Source organism: Chiloscyllium punctatum, chromosome 15 (genome assembly GCF_047496795.1).
Source record: "Chiloscyllium punctatum isolate Juve2018m chromosome 15, sChiPun1.3, whole genome shotgun sequence".
Taxonomy (NCBI): Eukaryota; Metazoa; Chordata; class Chondrichthyes; order Orectolobiformes; family Hemiscylliidae; genus Chiloscyllium; species Chiloscyllium punctatum.
Window position 1 is genome coordinate 26,178,395 of NC_092753.1, and position 23,186 is coordinate 26,201,580.

Consider the following 23,186-nt stretch of genomic DNA (forward strand, 5'->3'; position numbering starts at 1 on the left):
TGTTCCAGTACGTCTGCTGGTCTTGCCCGTTATGTGGTGGAGGCAGATTCAATCGAGGCATTCGAGAGGGAAGTGGATTATTAACAGGAAGGATATCTTCCTTTCTCTCCTAATCTCTTTTGACTAATTCTTCACTCTACTTCACCTGATTTCCTTCTGTTTCCCTGTTTTTTGCTTAATGAAGAAGGAAATGGTTTACAAGCTGAACGGTTCAGGAAAAGAGTTTAACTAGCTAGTCACCCCATGAGTTGCCATTTTTAGCAAGACTTAGGGCCAGTGATTCTCGATTAAGCAGTAATCGTGAAGCAGTTCAATTCCCACTGATAATCACGAGGTGTTGTTCTGGCCTCAGCAAGATTTGCCAGTTCAACTGGGAATACCACATATAGAAGAGTTTCAGTTCAGGATGTCCTGAAACCTGTTGAAGAAATCTCTAAACTTGACAAGTAACTCAAACAAGGCCATTTAATTCATTGGCATTTGCTTCAGGTTAAAGAGGCTCAAGAATTAATGAAACATTTGGCTGACTGGCTTATTGAACAAAACATCTTTTACTATACTCTCAGCCGATAATTAAAAAATGGACTGCCTCTTAGTTAACCATTTTAAAGTTCTTGTGCAGCCTTTGTTATAGAAGCATCCAGCTTTAGAAACAGCGCTTGAAGAGTTGACAATGTAATCGCGCTACAGCCAACACACATTTTAAATGTTTATGCTGAAGAAACAATGTCCCAAATTCATCAATCAAATTATACCGATTTTGCGCTAACAAAACACATGTTATAACAGAACAACCAATATTCTTTAATATTTTATGGTATTAGCATTCATGTAATGTCATTTTATTTAGTTTCATTGTATTATTAGTTGCATTTATTGCCTGTGGAGTTGTGCAACAAGTGTTTTTTTTCCCCCTACAAGTTTATTATTTTATGTCTCAAGTTTGTCAGACACAATGCTCACTCTAATGTGAGACCTTTCAGAATCCTAGCTGCCTTCCCTCATAAAGCTGACCCATCCAGTGTCAAGCTGAATTGACAGCAGTTTCACTTCTTTTGTAAGATTTTGACTTTGAAGTTCTGGGTCTAAAGGATTTTGTCCTATTGCCACTGACATGTCAGATAAAATTAGCATGTTTAAACAGTAGGGACCTCTGTTACTTAGCAGCCCAAAAGGGAAGGCCTAGGGCATTCCCACAGGGAGGAAGAAAAAATCTGCAGCTGTCTGACAAGCTTGGCCAGGGCACTGTGAGAATCAGCACATTGAAGGGAATATGCAGAGAACCTGGAAGTCAAACCAGAAAGCTTCTCTTCAGCCAACTTTCTGAGACTTGATAAAATGAGAATGAGGTTAAAGACCTCACTCTGGGAAGGCAGTCCATTGGGCCCAATCAGTCCATGCCGAACATAGCCTCATAATGAAAGAGATAACTGTAAAGGTGTTATGTTACCAATCTTGTATTCAATTTCAGGAACCCAGATTCTGTAAGGCAGTTCCCTAGTGCTTATAGTAATAAATCCATTTCTCATAAGCTTGTAGGTCCAATTTTAGCAGCATGAGAATTCTGTCATAGTGACATAAAAGCTAGAGTTAGACTCACTGGCTCACACACGTGCACTGGTTCACACATTTGCAATGTCTGACACACCGTCTGGCTTATGCATTCTCTCTGGCTCTCACTCTTTCTGGCTTACACACATCACTCTGGCTCAAGCACTCTCTCTGGCAGCATCTATTGTCCATGCCTATTTGCCCTTGAGAAGGTGTGGTGAGCTCCCTTCTTAAACTGCAGCAGTCCATTGTAGATCCACAGTGCCCTTAGGGAGGGAATTCCAGTGACTATGAAGGAACAATAGTATATTTCCAAGTCAGGACAATGAGTGGCTTGGAGGGGATCTTGCAGATGGTGGTGTTCCCTTATCCTGCAAGATGGAAGTGGTTGTGAATTTGGAAGGTGCACAGTAACACTGATTCTTTCACTTGATCAGTGACAAGGTCCCCCAAGACAGACTGGTTAAGAGGCTAAGAGCCATCAGGATCCAGGGTGGTTTAGCAAATTGGACCCAAAATTGTCTCAACGCCAGGATGCAAAAGATGATGGTGAAAGATTGTTTTTATCACTGGAAGCCTGTGTCCAGTGATGCACGATAAATTTGGTATGAGTCCTTTGTTGCTTGTATTGTGCATTAGTGATCGGGACATGAATCTAGTAGTACGTTCACAGGTAACACAAAATGTAGTGGTGTGGGAAGTAGTGAGCAGGAAAGTCTTAGACTACAGGGTGATATAGATGGGCTGACCAGTGGTAAATGGAATTTAATCCTGAAGAGCGTGAGATAATGCACTCTGAGAGGACTAACAAGACTAGGCTGTTCACATTGAATGATAGGATCCTGGGAAGTACAGAAGATTAGAGGGACCTTGATGTGCATGCCCAGAAATCCTTATAGGCAGCAGGATAGGTGGATAAAGTGGTTAAGGAGACAAATAGGATACTTGCATTGAATACAAGAGCAAGGTGGTTATGATGGAGCTGCATATAATGTTGCTTAGGCCACAGCTGGAGTACTGCGTGCACTCTGGTTGCCCCACTATAGGAAGTATGTGATCGCCTCCGAGAGTGTGCAAAGGAGATTCATTAAGATTCACCAGGACATTGCCTGCTTTAAACAGCAGCCTACAATATAGAGAGTTTCTTTTGATGTTTTACCTCAAGGGAATGATACAGATTTCTTTTCTAAATGCTTCAGACCTCCCAGTTGTAATTTGATTTAGTTTTTGTTTTAAATAAGTTTGGGTGGAACTGATGAAATCTATGTGCTTTTACCCCAACAAAAGGAAGTGCAATTATCGTTTGGAACCCTGCTACATTCCAAACTAGTCAGTATCAATCAAACCTTTTCATGAACTTTAGGTCACCTGTAGACAGATTGTAGAGGGGTCATAAGGAGGCAGAGGTTGTTGGTCAGTTCTGTAAATGCATTTATTTGCTTGCTTGTCTCTTCAGTTATACAGGAAGCTTCCTTTGTTGTGTGAATTATTTGGATTCCATTCTGATTGAGTACATTTTACTTGCCTTTTCAGCTCGGCAGTCCCCAGCAGAAGCCCAAGCGTCTCCGGCTTTTGGTGGATGTCTCTGGGAGTATGTACCGCTTCAACGGACTGGACGGCAGGCTGGAGCGCTCCATGGAGTCTGTCTGTATGGTTTTAGAAGCCTTTGAGAATTACGAGCATAAGTTTAAGGTATATTTAAGGCTGCTTAGCACCAGCAGTTAACTTTGTGTTCTGGAAAGCTCACGTAAGCAGGGGAACTTGGAAATCAAGCAGCACAGAGGAGACAATTCAGGCCTTACTGCCTGTCACATCCTGATGAAAGATCCATCAGATAGTCCCCCTTCCCCCTGCTCTTTCTCCATAGCCTAACGAATGCTTTGAAATATTTACCCACTTACCCTTTGGAACGCGAATGAAGAATCTACTTCCACTGCACCTTCCTTCCATATTATCAGACTGAAATAATAAACTGTGTAAGAAAAATGCTCCCCTTCTAATAGTTTATTTTCTTTACTTCTGTGTGCCCTCTGGTTACTAGCCCTCCTGTCAGTGAAATATGTACTCTCCATCAAAACTCCTCATACTTAATAAACATGGCTTTTTTCCTGGCCTGTTTTTAGTAATCTGGACATAGCATTTCAAACTTGCATAAAACTGCATCAGATATTAAAATTTCAATTATAATTATGATTATAATCTTAATAATATTCATACCCCCACTGGTGTTTACCATGATCAGAAACTGAACAAGACTGATGTACAATAAATACTGTGGCTACAAGAACAAGTATAAGAAGCTTGCAGTGGGTAACTCCCCATCTGATTCCCCAAAGTCTGTCTACCACCTTCAGGCCCAGAAGGGTAGCTCACCACTGGCTTCTCGAGTTTAATGAGGATTAAGCAGTAAATGCTGGCCCAGCCAGTGACACCCATGTCCTGCGAATGAATTTTAAAAATCTATGAGAATGAATTGCCTAGAGTTTGGCTTGTACTCCCTCAAGTAGAGAAGATGAAGGGGAGATCCTGTTCTGGTCTTTAAGATGATTAACGTTGCTGACTTGGTGGGAAAGAATAAGAGTCCTTATGGAGGTGCTGTCAAAATTAGAGCGAGGAGTTCAGGTGTGGTATCAGAGAGCCTGTGAAGTGGTAGTTTGGACACCTCACATCTCCCAGGAAGAAAATCTATTTAGACGAAGTCAATTCAAATTCTAAACTAAGAGTGACCAACTTTTATCATCCAAAGGCGTTAAAGAATATGGGAACAAGGCAGAAAATGAAGTCAAGATATGTTTGAGCCATGGTCTAATTGAATGGCAGCTAAGGCCCAAAGTTCAGTATAGTCTGTACTCCTTCCAAGAGTAATTGCGGACGGGTAAAGCTCAAATTGGAGCAAGTGATAAGCTGAAATGACACAATGTTGTCAATAGTTGGAAAAGTGGTCAGGACTCTGTTTCATATCTCACTCTTTTATGCAGTGGTATGGCTGATGTTCGGTTTTCAAATGAGATGTTTGGCACTTGCTGCTTTTGTTTGCTTGGCTGTGTTTATCCGTCAACCTACACCAGCAAAACAGACTCATTGATTTTCCACGTCATTGCTGTTTTTGGGAGCTTGCTATGCACAAACTAGCTGTCATCTTTGTCTCTGAGGCAGCAATGAAGACATGTCAAAAATTAAGTTTTGCTTGCCAAGTGCCTTCAGATCTCCGCCTCAAGGGTTGTAAAATGCTGTCAGATGTTTCCCTGAGGTCTTGAATGCACACGTTCAGGCGGGTTTGTACAACAGATTGAACCTGATGTCCTCTGCAGCTGTATGCCAGTGATGACTGACAAATGCGAATTGAAATAATAAAAAAATTAAATTTAAAAAGACTTGAATTGCACAACCTCCTAAACAGATTTAAAATTGTTTTCCTTCCTTTTATTTAGTGTAATGTGCATTTCTTTGTTCAGTAAACTCTGTTGGCAGGGCAGGTTTCAAAAGCAGTTAAGAAGGTGCACAGGATACTGAGCTTCAAATACAAAAACAAGAATATCATATTAAATCCTCATAGATCGCAGGTTCAGCCTTAACTGGAGACTGTGGACTCAACTGAGTACCATACTTCTGGAAGGATGTCAGTTTTGAGGAGAGGCTGAAGAGGTTGGCATTGTTCTCGCTGGAGTACAGAAGGTCAAGGAGAGTTACTAGAGACGGTTTGATATAGCAAGTAGGAAGAAACAATTTATCCTGACAACTGGGTCAATAATTGGAATTAAACTAAGAGGCAAAAGAACAAAAGAGGAAATGAGATATATCTTTACAGAGATGACAGTGATGGTATTGAATGCACTACCTGAAAGAGTGCTGAAATCAGGTTCTGTTTGGAGGTTTTGGAAGGCAATTGACCATGTAGATAAGGAAACAAATCTGTATGGGGATGGAAAGGAACACAATAATAGCTACAACTAGCCAAGTACTCGCTTCTGCGTAAGATTCAGTGGCAGAGGCCAGTCTGAGCCACATTTGTACTTTGAGATGAGAACACAAGCTTTACTGTTCCCTCATCATCTACAAAGCCTAGTTTAACAATTCCACAAAGTGTGAATTCCAGTTTTCCTCAGCCTTACTGGGTGAGAAATGAATTGTACACGCTTAGACTAGTTTCCAACATGCAATCCCAGCTGAACAGCGCAGGAGTCGCAGCAGTCTAGATACAGACAGCAAGTTAGCTTATCCCCACCTACAAACCAAACAGGTCATCTTATTCTCCTTCTCACTTGGAGCATTAATCAACACCTATAGTGACCTCCAGCTCAGTTGTCATCAGAGCTATAGTTTCATTCACACAATGGGTAAAGATTAATTAAATGGATATGGCAGAGCTGCAAGGAGAGAGAAATTCTGCACATTTTGGCTCCAGGGATTTATTTCAATCATTCTGCTTCTACTCAGCTTGATTTAGATGTGTTAGATGTTGTCACTGGGCAGAAATGAAGGAATCCACAGAACTGTCACCTTTTTTTTCTTTTGCTTTGCAAAGAGATGAAGGCAGAAGTGATCCTTTTGCAGTCTGGCTGGAGACTGGGATGCAATAAAATGCACCATGTGTTCGTGTGCACTCACTGTGTTGGAGAGAAATAGAACAGAGCTATTTGCAGCTTACAGCCTCAACAGTGAAAGCTTTCACAAAGTAAGGGCTGTGCCTGGTTTGCACTCCAATAGATTCCATTAAAGAACTGGCAGTAAGTGAAGACCCGATTTAAAGGGAAGTTCTCAGCCAAAGCAAATTTTTAAAAGAGCAGGTAATTAACTTCTTCAACTTGCAGCCTCTCAGTCTCCAAACCTACTTGACCAGTAGTTTAGCCCAAGCTGCCATACACAGACACAGACACATGCACATGCACACACCCACCCAGAGATTTATTGAATGTTGTGTTCAGTTTGAGAGAAAGAAGAATGAGTCTAAGACAACCTTTTAAAATTTAAAAATAAAGGCAGTTATGAGGGCATGAAAGCTGAACTGTCTAAAGTGAAATGGCAATACTTAGGCTCGGTTATGGTTAGGTCAACAGACAGGCGGTAGCAGACATTTAAAAGATATTTCAGAAATCTAACACTCGATACATTCTACTGAGAAATAAAAATGTTAAAGACAGTATCAAACAGACAAGAAAAGTTTAATAATTTTGCAAAGACAGGTGGCAAGTCAGAGGTTTGGACACAATATAAATAACAGCAGAGAATAACAAAAAGTAATGGACTGAAAAATTCAAGTAATGTGTGAGGGAAAGCTACCCTGAAATATGAAAACATATAGTAAGAGTTTCTAGAAATACTTAAAGAAAAGAGTTAACTGTGTGAATGTTGGGTCCTATTGAAAATGAGACTGGAGAATTAATCATGGAAAATAAGGAAGTGGCAGATGAATTTAACAGGTATCTTCATCAGTTTTCATTGTTAAGGATATAGTGAGGAGGGTTTTGCCCAAAACGTCAACTCTCTTGCTCCTCACCTGCTGTGCATTTTCCAACGCCACAGTTTATTGACTCAATATTGAGGATACAAATGACACACTAGAAGAAGCAATAAATCAGGAAATGGAAGAGAGGGAGGAACTCAGGAAAATCACAATTACCAGAAATGTGGTACTCAAGTGGTATTGGAGCGTGGGCTGACGGGTGCCCTGATCCAGATTGATGATACATTGAATCAGAACCTGACAAGGAAGGAAATTTACTTCTAAACAGAAGAAAATGTGGCATTTTTTGTCGGCACCCAATCTATCATTATTCTTAAACAGAAGCAGAAATTGCTGGAGAAACTTAGCAGGTTTGGCAACATCGAGGAAAAGAAAGCAGAGTAGATGTTTTGGCTCCAGTGACCCTTCATCGGAACTGTCATTGTTTTTGTTAGCTTCTACAAAGTCTTAAAGAGTGGATGTGACTGGATAGTTCATCAGGACTCAAACCAGTACACAGTAGATTAGGTGTTGGTGAACTGCCAGTCACGTCCTGTTCTCCTGCAAGTACGCAGGGGATTGGGATAAATGGACAATTTCATGACTGCAATCGTTTACAGTTCTATGTCAGCATTAAGCTGCTTAAATAGAATTAACAGTCATTTGTAACTAATGTGGCTGGAACAACTATATTGGATAAATCTGAGCAAGCCCATCTTCAAATGAATCTGGTCTATTGTGAACAGACTGCAGTATGAAGTTTGTGTTCAGTGACCCCACCCAGGTTGAGCTGTATATTTTATTGGCACATTTTGATGTTTTTCCTCAACAAGTGTGCAGATGATAAATGATTTATCCTCTGAGACCTCAAAATGAAAGCTATATAATAATAGTTTACTGTTTATACTGGAGCTCCCTGATGTATAATTACTGTGCAAGTGAAGGCATATTGAAAGAATTACAGTTTGGGAGCAGAGGATAAAGATTTCTTTTACTTTATTTTTAGGATATAGTAGTCATTGGCAAGACCAGTATGCAGTATATTTTCGATCTCTAAGTGCCCTCAAGAAGATAGTGGTGATTTTTTTTTAATACAACTGAATGGCTACAGGTAATTTCAGAGGGCAGTGAAGAGTCAAACATGTTGCATTGCATCAGAGAGTCACTGTAGGCCAAACCGAGTACAGACAGCAGGTTTCTTTCCCTAAAGGACATTCGTGAACTAGGTGGGTTTTTGCAGATGACACTAAGATTGGTGGAGTAACAGATAGTGAAGGGGACTGTCCAAGAATGCAGCAAAATATCGATAGATTGGAGAGTTGGGCAGAGAAATGGCAGATGGAGTTCAATCTGGACAAATATACTTTGGAAGATGCAATTCCACAGCCAACTATACAGTAAGTGGAAAGGTCCTGGGGAAAATTGAGGTACAGAGAGATCTGGGTGTTCGGGTCCATTGTTCCCTGAAGGTGGCAACGCAGGTCAGTAGAGTGATCAAGAAGGCACACGGCATGCTTTCCATTATCGGACAGGTTATTGCGTAAAAGAGTTGGCCAGTCATGTTGCAGGTGTATAAGACTTTGGTTCAGCCACATTTGGGATACTGCGTACGGTTCTGGTCGCCACATTACCAAAAGGATGTGGATGCTTTGGAGACAGTGCAGAGGAGGTTCACCAGGATAAGGAGGGTGCTAGCTATGAGGCGAGGTTGAGTAATTAGGATTATTTTCATTGGAAAGAAGGAGGTTGAAGGGGGAACCTGATTGAGATCTAAAAAATCATGATAGGTGTCGACAGTGTGGATAGCAAAATGCTTTTTGCCCAGAGATTACTAGGGGTCATGAGTTCAAAGTGAGAAGGGAACAGTTTAGGGGAGATATGCATGGAAATTTCTTCACACAAAGAGTGGTGGGTGCCTGGAATGTTTTGCCAGCAGAGGTGGTAGAGGCAGGCATGATACTGTCATTTAAAATGTATCTAGACAGATACATCAATGGGAGCAGAGGGGTATACAGATCCTTCCAAAATAAGCAGCAGATTTAGGTAGAGGATATGGATTGGCGCAGACTTGGAGGGCCTAAGGCCTGTTCCTGTGCTGTAATGTTCTTTGTTCTCTTTGTTCTTTGCCTTCCTTTTGCAGTCAGCTTGCCCATTGTTTTAAGTAGAGTCAAGGGGATTGGAAGGGAGTGCTGTGCTGGACTGAACAATCTGATGTGCACAAGAACAAGCCAGTGATCACTATTCTGTTGTGGAAGCTTCTGGTTAGTGTTCCTCAACCTCCGCACTGGGACTGTGAGCTGGCATTGAGCAGCATACATACTTTTTCATCCCTCAAGTTTTCTTTTTCCACATACACACACGCAAACACATATACACACACACACAATATGAGGAAGAAAAAGAGAATTTAAGGCCATTGACCTTTTAAATAATTCTAGTCCAGGAATTGGGAGTCCCAACAGTACACATTATTGGTTGGGAATTGCAAATTCCTTAAAAAAACTGAATAGATAAATTTGAAGACAGAGTAGGGGCACCGGGGCAAATGAGATTGCTCATTCAAAGAGCTGGCATAAGCACAATGAGCAGATCAGCCACCTTCTGTGCGCAATGATTCTGAGAAATATATGCCCAACTTTCCATGGAAGATAAGAGCCCATGGTATTGGCAGTAGAACATTGGTATGGATAGAGAATTGGCTAATAGGCAGAAAACAGATAAGGGGTTCTTTATCAGGTTGGCAACATGCAACCAACAGGGTTCTGCAGGGATCAGTCCTGGTACTGTAACTGTTTGCAATATATATTAATGACTTGGAGAAAGGAAGTGAATGTACTGTGGCCAGACTTGTAGCCAACTCAAAATAGGTGGAAAGGCAAGTTACAAGAGGGTTGCAAACAGCTTACAGGGATATACAGATAGGTTAAGTAAGTGGGTACAAAGTTGGCAAATGGAAAAATATGAAGTTCATTTTGGAAGGGAGATCAAAAGGATAGCATTTTATTTAAATGTAGAGAAACCTCAGAAACAGAGAAAGTTAACACAAAACACAGCGGATAATCAGGAAGGCAAATGGAATATTGGTCTTTATTTCAAGGGGTTTGGAGTATAGGAATAGGGATGTCTTAATGCAACTGTTCAAGGTACTGCTAAAACCACACCTGGATTACTGTGAGCAGTTATGCTGTCCTTATTCAGGGAAAAATGTTATTTCATTAGGGGTAGTTTGGGGAAGGTTCACAAGGATGATACCTGGTTTTGAGGATTTTCTAGACAGATTGGGATTGTACTCACTCGAGTTTCGAGAATGGGAGGTGACCTCATTGTAACATAAATGGTTCTTAAGGGGCTTGACAAAGTAAATGCTGAGAGGATGTTACCCCTCATAGGATAGTCTATGACCAGAGGGCATAGTGTCAGTGGAAAGAAGTGTCAATTCAGGACTGAGATGAGGAGGAATGTCTTCTCGAGGGTTAAATATCTTTGGAATTCCTTGCCATAAAGAGCTGGGGGGGTGGGGGGGTGCAGAGTCGTTGTGTATATTTAAATTTGAAACAGAGAGATTCTTCAGTTCTGAAGAATGGCCACTGGACCTAAAATGATAACTCTGCTTTCTCTCCACAGATGCTGCCAGATCAGCTGAGTTTCTCTAGCAATATCTTTTTTGCTATAGATAGGTTCTTGATCAGTAGGAGGATCAAAGGTTATGGGGAAAGGACAGGCAAGTGGATGTGAGGAATGTCTGATTGGGTGTGATCCTATTAAATGGCAAGTGGCTGAATGGCCTGATCCTGTTCCCATTTCTTATGGTCTTATAGAAAGGTTAATGTTAAATCAGCTTCTACACTCTTTCAGGAAGTACGTTTCAGATCAAAACAATTCCCCCCACTTAAAAACATTCTCCATCAGGTTCTTTTGCAAATTATTGCCCTCTAATTACTAATTCCATTACCAGCGAAAAGGGGTCAAGTTTAAATCCTTCAATCTATCCATAAACCTTGTTCTTTGAACACTCCAGTCATTTCTTCAACATCTGTGCTAAAGTGTGGTGCCCAGAATACAACACAGTTCACGAGCTGAGGTACAACTAAGCACACTTTTGTCAAAGTTTATGTCATAACTTTCTTGTGTTTGTCCTGTCTCTGATTACAAAGCCTGTATGTTTGTTTTAAACAACATTCCTAACTCTCTTGCCACCTTTAAAAGTTTGTGTCTATGAACCCTGAGGCCTTCCTATTTCTGCAACCCCTGTATTGTTGTATTGTCAGCAAATGTTCACCTCTCTTGCGTGGAGACAGAATTGCTACTGGGAGTTAAAATCAGAGCAGATTAGCAACATAGTCTTGACTTCTGAAGTTTATTTATGCAGGTTGTACTTCCCTGATACGGTTGTCTCAGGATCAGAGAATCTGCCGCCCCACTGCAGCTCAAGTACATTCAGAACACAAACACTTGAATGGTGGCTCAGTGGCTAGCACTGCTGCCTCACAGTGCCAGGGACCCAGGTTCAATTCCTGCCTCGGGCAACTGTCTGTGTGGAGTTTGCACATTCTCCCCGTGTCTGCGTGGGTTTCCTCCGGGTGCACCGGTTTCCTCCCACAGTTAGGTGAATAGGCCGTGATAAATTGCCAGTAGTGTTAGGTGGATTAGGCAGGGGTAAATATGGGGGGGATGGGTTTCTCTTCGGAGGGTCGGTGTGGACTTGTTGGGCCGAAGGGCCTGTTTCCACTCTGTAGGTAATCTAATCTAATCTAATTTTACCTTGACTTGTACCAATCACAAGTCTGACAAGTGAAAGATTTGAACACCAAAAACAGGTTATAGGGTGCCTAACCTTGACAATGTATAACAAAAAGTAATATGAATAAAGATTGAGATAGAGCCAAGACCAGAGAGTACCAGATTCAGGAGGTTCAGCCTGTACTGAAGTAGTCCAAACTTAAACACAGCAAGACCTGGATGATATCCAGGCTTGGGCTGAAAAGTGGTAAGTTACTGTCGTGCCACACAAATGCTAGACAATGACCATCTCCAATAAGAGATGAGCTAACTATCGCCAGTTGACGTTCAATGGTATTACCATTATTGAATCCCTCACAATCCACATTTTGGGGATTAACGTTGACCAGAAACTAAACTGCACCAGCCATATGAATACTGTGGCTAAAGAGCAAGTCAGAAGCCAGCAATACTGCAGTGAATAGCTCACCACCTGACTCTCCAAAGCCTGCCCCCCACCTACAAGGCACAAGTCAGGAGTGCAATGGAATATTCCTTGCTTGACTGGATTAGTGTAGCTCTGACAACACTCAGGATACTTGACATCATGCAGAGCAAAGTAGCCCACTTGATTGGCACAACATCCACAAGCATTCACTCTTACCACATAGAATCCCTACAGTGTGGCAAAACGCCATTCAGCCCACTGAGTCTGCACCAACCTGTCTCCCTATTGGTCTAGTGCTTAGGATTTAGCGCTCTCATCGCCACGGCCCAGGTTCAATTCGCGGTCAGGGAAGTAGTTTTTGGGGCAGCACGGTGGCTCAGTGGTTAGCACTGCTACCTCACAGCACCAGGATCCCAGGTTCGATTCCAGCCTTAAGTGACTGTCTGTGTGGAGTTTGCACATTCTCCCCGTGTCTGCGTGGGTTTCCTCCGGGTGCTCCGGTTTCCTCCCGCAGTCCAAAAATGTGCAGGTCCAGTGAATTGGCCGTGTTAAATTGCCCCATAGTGTTAGCTGCATTGGTCAGAGGGAAATGGGTGTAGCTGGGTTACTCTTCGGAGGGTCGGTGTGGACTTGTTGGGCCGAAGGGCCTGTTTCCAAGTTGTAGGGAATCTAATCTGATCTAATCTAACCCTCCAAAGAGCATCCCACATGGACCCAGCCCCCTACCCTTTACCAAAGCTAATGAACCAGATTTTGAGAAGATTTGTAGCTCAGGTTGAGGTTCACATTGTAAGTTTGCTCACTGAACTGGAAGGTTTTGAGTGGGAGCAGCGGCCGAGGAAAAACGAACCCGGGAGACTACAGCTAAGGTAAGACAGTTTGTTTCAAAATTACTTACCTGTAGCGGGCAGCGGAAGTGAGGTTGGAGCGCATAGCTGGGCGGGAAGGTAAGTGATTAGTATTTGAGTGGGTGTGTTCTAGACCCCAGGTCCTACTTTCGTAGGGCCTCCCTCCCACCCTCCTCCTCTAACCTAACTTTAAAGTCCACAGGTTATTGACTCAGTGTTCTTGTTTTTGGAGACAGTGTACAGTCATGGCAGCGCAGGCGGTGGAATGTTCCTCCTGCAGGATGTTTGAGGTAGGGGTGACCACCGATACTCCTGCCGACTTCATGTGCAGGAAATGCAGTCAGATCCTGATCCTCACCGAACGAGTTAGGGAACTGGAACTGGAGCTGGATGAGCTGAGGATTATTCGAGAGGCTGAGAGGGTGATCGATAGAAGCTACAGGGACATAGTTACGCCGGAGAACAGAGGTAGCTGGGTAACAGTTAGAGGTGGGAAGGGGAAGAAGCAGGCAGTGCAGGGTTCCCCTGTGGTCGTTCCCCTAAAAAATAAGTATACAGCTTTGGAAACTGTTGGGGGGGACAGCCTTGCAGGTGTAAGCTGCAGTGAAGGGGTCTGTGGCTCTGAGATTCAGAAGGGAAAGGGGGAGAAGAGGAGAGCGCTAGTTATAGGGGACTCTCTAGTTAGAGGGACGGACAGGCGGTTCTGTGGACATGGGCGAGACTCTCGGATGGTTTGTTGCCTCCCGGGTGCTAGGGTCCGAGACATCTCGGACCGTGTCTTCAGAATCCTTAAGGGGGAGGGTGTGCAGCCAGAAGTCGTGGTACACATTGGCACCAACGACATAGGTAGGAAGAGGGGTGGGGAGGTCATTCAAGAGCTCAAGGAGTTAGGCTGGAAGCTAAAAGCTAGGACAGACAGAGTCGTCATCTCTGGGTTGTTGCCGGTGCCACGTGACAGAGAGGCAAAGAATAGGGAGAGAGTGCAGTTGAACACGTAGCTGCAAGGATGGTGTAGGGAGGGAGGGCTTCAGATATTTGGACAATTGGACTGCATTCTGGGGAAGGTGGGACCTGTATAAACAGGACGGGTTGCACCTGAACCAGAAGGGCACCAATATCCTGGGGGGTAGGTTTGCTAGCACTCTTCGGGGGGGTTTAAACTAATTTGGCAGGGGGATGGGATCCGGACTTGTAGTCCAGCAAGTAAGCTAGCTGTGTGTCAGGATGTCCAAGACTGTAGGGAGGCTGTGGAGAAGGTAGCACTGACAGGGACTACTTGCGGACACAGAGATGGGCTCAAGTGCGTATACTTCAATGCAAGGAGTATCAGAAATAAGGTGGGTGAACTTAAGGCGTGGATCGGTACCTGGGACTACGATGTTGTGGCCATCACGGAAACATGGATAGATGAGGGACAGGAATGGCTGTTGGAGGTTCCTGGTTACAGATGTTTCAGTAAGATTAGGGAGGGTGGTAAAAAAGGAGGGGGGGTGGCATTGCTAATTAGAAATGGTATAACGGCTGCAGAAAGGAAGTTTGAGGGGGATCTGCCTCTGGAGGTAGTATGGGCTGAAGTCAGAAATAGGAAAGGTGCAGTCACCCTGTTGGGTGTTTATTATAGGCCCCCCAATAGCAGCAGAGATGTGGAGAAACAGATTGGGAAACAGATTTTGGAAAGGTGCAGAAGCCACAGGGTCGTAGTCATGGGCGACTTCAACTTCCCAAATATTGATTGGAAGCTCTTTAGATCAAGTAGATTGGATGGGGCGGTGTTTGTGCAGTGTGTCCAGGAAGCTTTTCTAACGCAGTATGTAGATTGTCCAACCAGAGGGGAGGCCATATTGGATTTGGTACTCGGTAATGAACCGGGACAAGTGGTGGGCTTGTTAGTGGGTGAACATTTTGGTGATGGCGACCACAATTCTGTGACTTTCACCTTGGTTATGGAGAGAGATAGGTGCGCACAACAAGGAAGTTTTTACAATTGGGGGAAGGGAAATTACGATGCTGTAAGACAGGATTTGAGGAGCATACGTTGGGAGCATAGGCTTTCAGGGAAGGATGTGGTGGAAATGTGGAACTTTTTCAAGGAGCAGATACGACGTGTCCTTGATATGTATGTACCGATCAGGCAGGAAAGAAATGGTCGTGTGAGGGAGCCTTGGTTGACGAGGGAGGTTGAATGTCTAGTAAAGAGGAAGAAGGAGGCATACATAAGGTTGAGGAAACAAGGTTCAGACAGAGCAGTGGAGGGATACAGGATAGCCAGAAGGGACCTGAAGAAAGGGATTAGGAGAGCTAAGAGAGGGCATGAAAAATCCTTGGCGGATAGGATCAAGGATAACCCCAAGGCATTCTATGCGTATGTGAGAAACCTGAGAATGACGAGAACGAGGGTAGGTCCGATCAAGGACAGTGGTGGGAGACTGTGTATTGAGTCGGAAGAGATAGGAGAGGTCTTGAACAAGTACTTCTCTTCAGTATTTACGAACGAGAGGGACCGTATTGTTGAAGAGGAGAGTGTGAAACGGACTGATAAGCTAGAAGAGATACCTGTTAGGAAGGAAGATGTGTTGGACATTTTGAACAACTTGAGGATAGACAAGTCCCCCGGGCCTGACGGGATATATCCTAGGATTATGTGGGAAGCAAGAGAGGAAATTGCAGTACCGTTGGCAATGATCTTCTCGTCTTCACTGGCAACGGGGGTGGTACCAGGGGACTGGAGAGTAGCGAATGTTGTGCCCCTGTTCAAAAAAGGGAATAGGGATAACCCCGGGAATTACAGGCCAGTTAGTCTTACTTCTGTGGTAGGCAAAGTAATGGAAAGGGTACTGAGGGATAGGATTTACGAGTATCTGGAAAGACACTGCTTGATTAGGGACAGCCAGCATGGATTTGTGAGGGGTAGGTCTTGCCTTACAAGTCTTATTGAATTCTTCGAGGAGGTGACCAAGCATGTGGATGAGAGTAGAGCAGTGGATGTAGTGTACATGGATTTTAGTAAGGCATTTGATAAGGTTCCCCATGGTAGGCTTATGCGGAAAGTCAGGAGGCATGGGATAGAGGGAAATTTGGCCAATTGGATAGAAAACTGGCTAACCGGTCGAAGTCAGAGAGTGGTGGTAGATGGTAAATATTCAGCATGGAGTCCAGTTACAAGTGGAGTTCCGCAGGGATCAGTTCTGGGTCCTCTGCTGTTTGTAATTTTTATTAATGACTTAGATGAGGGAGTCGAAGGGTGGGTCAGTAAATTTGCAGATGATACAAAGATAGGTGGAGTTGTGGACAGTGAGGAGGGCTGTTGTCGGCTGCAGAGGGACTTAGATAGGATGCAGAGCTGGGCTGAGGAGTGGCAGATGGAGTTCAACCCTGCCAAGTGTGAGGTTGTCCATTTTGGAAGAACAAATAAGAATGCGGAATACAGGGTTAATGGTAGGGTTCTTGGTCAGGTGGAGGAACAGAGGGATCTTGGGGTCTATGTACATAGATCTTTGAAGGTTGCCACTCAGGTGGATAGAGTTTGTAAGAAGGCCTATGGAGTATTGTCGTTCATTAGCAGAGGGATTGAATTCAAGAGTCGTGAAGTGATGTTGCAGCTGTACAGGACTTTGGTTAGGCCACATTTGGAGTACTGTGTGCAGTTCTGGTCGCCTCACTTTAGGAAAGATGTGGAAGCTTTGGAGAGGGTGCAGAGAAGATTTACCAGGATGTTGCCTGGAATGGAGAGTAGGTCGTACGAGGATAGGTTGAGAGTTCTCGGCCTTTTCTCGTTGGAACGGCGAAGGATGAGGGATGACTTGATAGAGGTTTATAAGATGATCAGAGGAATAGATAGAGTAGACAGTCAGAAACTTTTTCCCCGGGTACAACAGAGTGTTACAAGGGGACATAAATTTAAGGTGAAGGGTGGAAGGTATAGGGGAGATGTCAGGGGTGGGTTCTTTACCCAGAGAGTGGTGGGGGCATGGAATGCGCTGCCCGTGGGAGTGGTAGAGTCGGATTCATTGGCGACCTTTAAGCGGCATTTGGATAGGTACATGGATGGGTGCTTAATCTAGGATGGAAGTTCGGCACAACATCGTGGGCCGAAGGGCCTGTTCTGTGCTGTATTGTTCTATGTTCTATGTTTGTTGAGAGATGTTTTGTCACCATGCTGAGTAACATCATCAGTGAGCCTCCAGTGAAGCGCTGGTGTTATGTCCCACTTTCTATTTATGTGTCTTGGTTACTTAAGGTGGGTGATATCATTTCTGGTTATTTTCTCAGAGGTTGGTAAATGGGGTCCTAATCGATGTGTTTATTGATGGTTTGAATGCTGGTCCTTTCGGAATTCCTATGTGTGTCTCTGTTTAACCTGTCCTAGGATGGATGCGTTGTCCCAGCCAAAGTGGTGTCCTCCTTTGCCTGTGTGTAAGGATACTAGTGATAGTGGATCATGTCTTTTGGTGGCTAGTTGGTGTTCGTGTATCCTGGTGGCTAGTTTTCAGCCTGTCTGTCCGATGTAGTGTTTGTTACAGTCCTTGCATAGTTGTAAATGACATTTGTTTTGCTGGTTGTTTGTATAGGGTCCTTTAGGTTCATCAGGAGCTGTTTCAGTGTGGTGGTAGGTTTGTGGGCTACAATGATGCCAAGGGGTTGGAGTAGTTTGGTAGTCATTTCATAGATGTCATTCATGTATGGTAATGTGACTAGATTTTCCTGGCCCGTTATGTCTGCTTGTTTGAGTTTTTTGTTTAGGAATCAGTGGGCTGTGTTTTTTGAATACTTATATAGTGTATTCAAGAAGAATGGGTACCCAATAAACACAGTCTACCAATTCCTAAATAACAAACCCAAACAAGCAAACACAACGGACCCAGAAACTCTAGCCACATTACCATGCATCAAGGACATCTTGGAAATGACAAACAGGCTACTCTTACCCCTTGGCATTATGGTAGCCCACAAACCTACCAACACACTGAAACAACAGCTGATGAACCTAAAGGACCCTGCACAAACAACCAGAAAAATGAATGTCACTGTAACAAACACTACATCAGATAGGCAGGAAGGAAAGTAGCCACCAGGATACACGACCACCAATTAGCCACCATAGGTCATGACCCACTATCACTAGTATCCTTACACACAGACAAACAAGACATCATTTTGACTGGAACAACACGTCCATCTGAGGACAGGCTAAACAGAGACATGCACGGGAATTCCTAAAGGCCTGTCATTCAAACCGGAACTCCATCAATAAACACATTGATTTGGACCCCATTTACCAACCTCTGAGTAATAGAACCGGAAATGATATCACTCACCTTAAGTAAGCAAAACACATAAATAGAAAGCAGGACAAAACACCAGCGCTTCACCAGAGGCTCACTGATGATGTTACCCAACATGGTGACGAGAGGTCTGAGAACAAGCCCTCTTGCTAATGCACCAAGGCTGCACATTGCTAAACACTACGGACAATTTAGCATGGCCGATCCACGTAAACTACGCGTCTTCAGACTGTGGGAAGAAACCAAAGCGCCCAATGAAAACCCACACAAAAGCTTGGGGAATGTGCAAACACCACAGAGGTTGTCACCCAAGGCTGGAATTGAATCCAGGTCCTTAGCACTGTGAGGCAGCAACTCTAACTACTGAGCCATTATGCAGCACCACTGACCCTCAGCAACAGTGTATACTATCTTCAAGATGCACTGCAAAAATTCACTAAAGGTCTTTCAATAGTAGTTTACAAGCCCACAACCGGAGCTGCCCATCTAGAAGAACAAGAACAGCAGGTATATAGGATCACAGACACCAGGAAGTTTCCGTCTAGGCCAATTATCATCCAAACCTGGAAATATCACACCATTCCTTCAGTGTCGCTGGGACAACATTGTCGAATTCCCTCCCGAATAGCAAGTGGGTCTACCTATAGCACATGGATGGCAGTGGTTCAAGCAAGCAGCTTATCACCTTTGCAAGGTCATCTAGTGATAGACAATAAATGCTGGCCCAGGAATATCCCACGAATGAATTTAAAAAAAACTTAATGCTGGTGTTGCTGATGAATACTCATGTCAACATATTCTGGAGGCTTATTCAACATTTACTGCATCTAATTTTCTGTTTGTTTTGTCTCTTTAGTATGACATTGTTGGTCACTCAGGAGATGGATTCAACATTGAGCTAGTCAGGAGCGACAAAATTCCAAGAAACAACAAGGAGAGGCTTCAGATTATGAAGGTAAATGGTTTTGTTCCTTGCTTGTCACTGCAGGTGGCCTCTGTTGATGTGATTCACTGCATTGCTCGCTAACACAAAAAGCAGCTCATTGAAATAAAGGAAGCGTTCAGAAGGCTGTGGAGCTAATGAGTTTAAGGACTGCAGAGTTAAGATACAGAGCAGGCATAAGCTAATGATATAGTATAAGTGTCTTGAGCAGAATGCCCTGCTCCTGTTTCTCTGTGTGCCAAGGTACTGCTCCCATCTCTGATAGCAAAGAGGGAGGGCATGCCTTATCAGGGATAGAAGTTGGGGTGGCCTTCAGTCCCCAGAACCTGTTTGCTGTTGAGTGCTACAAATGAAAGAAATGTTTCTTTTCATTTAAAGCAAAAGAGCAAGTCCTGATTAGAGGAACTGTTAATATCTGTCAGGAGACAGGCCCATGTAATCTGGTTCTCATGGAGAAAGAGGCCAGAATGAAATAAGTAGAAAATCAAATGATGGTTTTCACACCATGCATAAACTATAAACAGCTGGTCTTTCTGGATAGCAACACTCAAAAATGGACCCAAATGGATAGACAGAACCAGATGCCGCTTGAAAAATAGAGAAATAGACTATTTTGTGTTAGCTACATAGCAGAGGACGAATGAAAATTTGTTTTCTGTTAGAAGAACTGAGTCTTGTAGAGAGCCAAGGACCAAGGTATCACAAGCCTTACTACTGAAAGTCAATTAGGTGATATTGAGAAGATTGAGTTGAATGACATTTGAAGGTCACTAAAAGACTTTTTCTAATTTGGCAGTGAGAAGGGAGCCTACTAAAAAGCCAGGTGGACTTTAGAACTGAATCTATCAAATGTTATGTCAGCTGGGAGCATGGTATAACATCCAAATGGGTTGTAAAATATTTTGTACTCTTTATAATATTTGTATTACTTAGTTAATGAGAAGTACCATTTCCTTTTGTTTGGTGTAATAGTTGCCTGTAAAGAAATGTTTGAGCTATTTTGATTTCAGTTTGTTTGGTAAAGTCTTAAAACATGAATCTTGACATGTGATTCTTTCCATCAGTCATTGGGAAATTTCAATTTCTTTCTGAACATTCTTAGTGTTGCCAAATTGTCATAATTAAAGGATAGCAACAAGTCCAGAGTTGGTCTGGGATTCAAATTAAGAGGCTGTAAAATGGGTATACTGGAACTTACCTGTGTTTAGATAACCAAGGTTAAATATTTGCTATCTTCATTGAAAAGTTAGCATGACTACATATTGGCAGCAGTTTATTTCAGTGGAGAGAGGATGTAAACTCTGAGGTACAGAGGGGTCTGGATGTCCAAGTCCATGAATGACCTATGGTTAGTTTCCTCAAAGGCAAATTGCCCTTACTGCAAGGGAAATGGAAAATAAAAGCAGGAATTTTTGTTTTATTGTCTAATGTTAAATGAGCTAACAAGACCAGCATTTACCACCCATCCCTAATTGCTCTTGAAGTGAGTGGCTTTCTTGGACATTTCAGAGGGCAAAAATGTTGCTTAGAATTTGGAGTCACGTGTAGGCCAGACTGGATGAATATGGCAGATTTCTTTTGTTAAAAGACGTGGGTGAACCAGAAGGTTTTTTAACCATTAAACAATACTTTCATGGTTACCATCACTGCCACTAACTTCTTAAATTCCACCAGATCCCATGGTGAGATTTGAACCCATACTTGCAGAGCATGAGCCAGGGTCTCTGGATTACTACTCTCTACCACTGTTGTCGGGATGTTTTGCTGCACTTTCACCTTCTGGTTCACCCACATCGTTTAACAAAAGAAATCTGCCATATTCATCCAGTCTGGCCTACATATGACTCTAAACTCTAAGCAACATTTTTGTTCAAGAACTGCCCTCTGAAATGTCCTAGAAAGCCGCTCACTTCAAGGGCAATTAGGGATGGGCGGTAAATGCTGGTCTTGTTAGCTCATTTAGCATTAGACAATAAAACAAAAATTCCTGCTTTTATTTTCCATTTCTCTTGCAGTAAGGGCAACTTGCCTTTGTGGTCATTCTCTGTTTGTACACTGTTGATCTTCTTACTTGAGAAAGGAGATAGATTTTAAGTAGTTCAGAAGAGGTTTACTCAACTGATTTCTGGGATGGGAGAGGTCGGATAGGTTGGGGCTTCTATCCACTGGATTTTAGAAGAATGAGAGGTGATGTTATTGAGACATAAGATACTGAGAGAACTTGACAGAGTGGATGCTTTTTTCTATTCATTCACAGGAGATGGGCATTTCTGGCAGGGCCAGCATTTATTGTCCATCCCTAATTGCTCAGAGGGCAGATAAGAGTCAGTCATGCTGTTGTGGGTCTAATGCCACATGTAGGCTAGACCAGGGAAGGACAGCAGATATTATTCCCTCGTTAGTGAACCAGATGAGTTTTTCCAACAATCGGTAATGGTTTCACAGTCGCCATTAGACTGTCAATTCCAGGTTTTTAAAAAATTGAATTCAAATTGCACCATCTGGAATGGCAGGATTTGAGCCAGGTACCTTGAACATTACCCAGGTCTCTAGATTAATCAGCCAGTGATAATGCCACTAGGCCATCACTTAGTCCAAATGGATGAAAGAAAGTTCCATTTTGTGGGCGACACGTAATGTAGGGAACAAAGTTTAAACATCTCCCACTTAGGAGTTAACAATCACACAACACCAGGTTATAGTCTTAACAGGTTGAATTGGAAGCACTAGCTTTTGGATCGACGCTCCTTCATCAGGTGGTTGTGGACAAACACCTGATGAAGGAGCGATGCTCCGAAAGCTAGTGCTTCCAATTAAACCTGTTAAGACTATAACCTGGTGTTGTGTGATTTTTAACTTTGTACTCCCCAGTCCAACACCAGCATCTCCAAATCATGACCACCTAAAGTGTGATTCAGTGATTGTAAGAGGGAGATGAGAATTTTGTTTTCTGTTAGAGGGCCTTAGGCTTGTCAAGCTTGAGGAGGTAAATGCTGATCCTGATCGCGCTCAGGCTGACGTAGCAAGAACTCAGTTTGAAATGAAACAACTTGAATAAGTCTCTTCAACTGGAGAAAGAAAGAAATTTTAAAAATATTTAAACTTGAAATTCCACAATGGAAGCTAAAGGAAAAGTCTTGAATTTCAAAAGGAGGAAAATTTGAATTCGGCAGAGTAAGGCTAGGAATAGGTGAACAGAAGATATCAGTAAAACTTCAGGAAACTGCATTTTACTTCCAAAAAAAACTTTTACTTGACGCCTAAATTCAGTGAGAAGAAGCTGAACTATGTCACTTGAGAAAATTACCATGAAACTTCAATTGCTAAATGTTGTGTGAATGAATTCGCAGCGAAGGTTTTGGCAGTGTATTCATTCCATTTAGTTATGCAGACTAGTGACTATGATATAGTGAAAGCTGTTGTTCATAATTCTTGAGTCAGTGCCGGAGGTTGCCAGGCAAAATTATGGAATTTGTTGGAGAAAAATAAATAACTATTTGATAGGCAGTTTAGATCAATAAGTTTGAGCTAGACTTTGAAAACCTTAGGGAGGTAATGAAACAATATTTTAAAAAATTATTTCTTTGGGAGTAAGGTCCCACCCAGAAGACCATAAGTTTCTAAGATCAGAGAAGCTGCAGTAATGTTGGAGTATTATGAAATTCTTTTTCCAAGGTTTCCAGCGCAAGGCCTAGTGAATTTTCGCTTCCTAACTTACCAACGTGCCACATTAATTACTAACCTGTCCCCTCTGACTCTCACATCCAGTTTCAATCCCACATAACCATGCACCAACCGTGGAAGAGCTCGCCACTCAGTGGATATTTACAAAAAGACCAGCTCCTCTGTAAACTTGATAAGATAGGAAGCTGAATATTAATTAGTTGAGTTATGAAGGTGTTTAACAATCAATAATCACCTCTTAAAGCAGCAAAATATTACGGAAGCTGAA

The 23,186-nt window shown here is 42.9% G+C and overlaps 1 protein-coding gene across 3 annotated transcripts in view; it reads left to right on the forward strand.

Moving 5' to 3' along the window:
• vwa8 (von Willebrand factor A domain containing 8) overlaps positions 1–23,186 on the forward strand; it is a 353,830-nt gene that overhangs the window by 321,940 nt on the left and 8,704 nt on the right. For all 3 annotated transcript variants that reach the window (XM_072584806.1, XM_072584805.1, XM_072584804.1), the window contains 2 exons: positions 3,085–3,243; positions 19,148–19,246. In XM_072584806.1, coding sequence (XP_072440907.1) covers positions 3,085–3,243; positions 19,148–19,246 — 258 coding nt within the window. The remainder of the gene's footprint in view (positions 1–3,084; positions 3,244–19,147; positions 19,247–23,186) is intronic.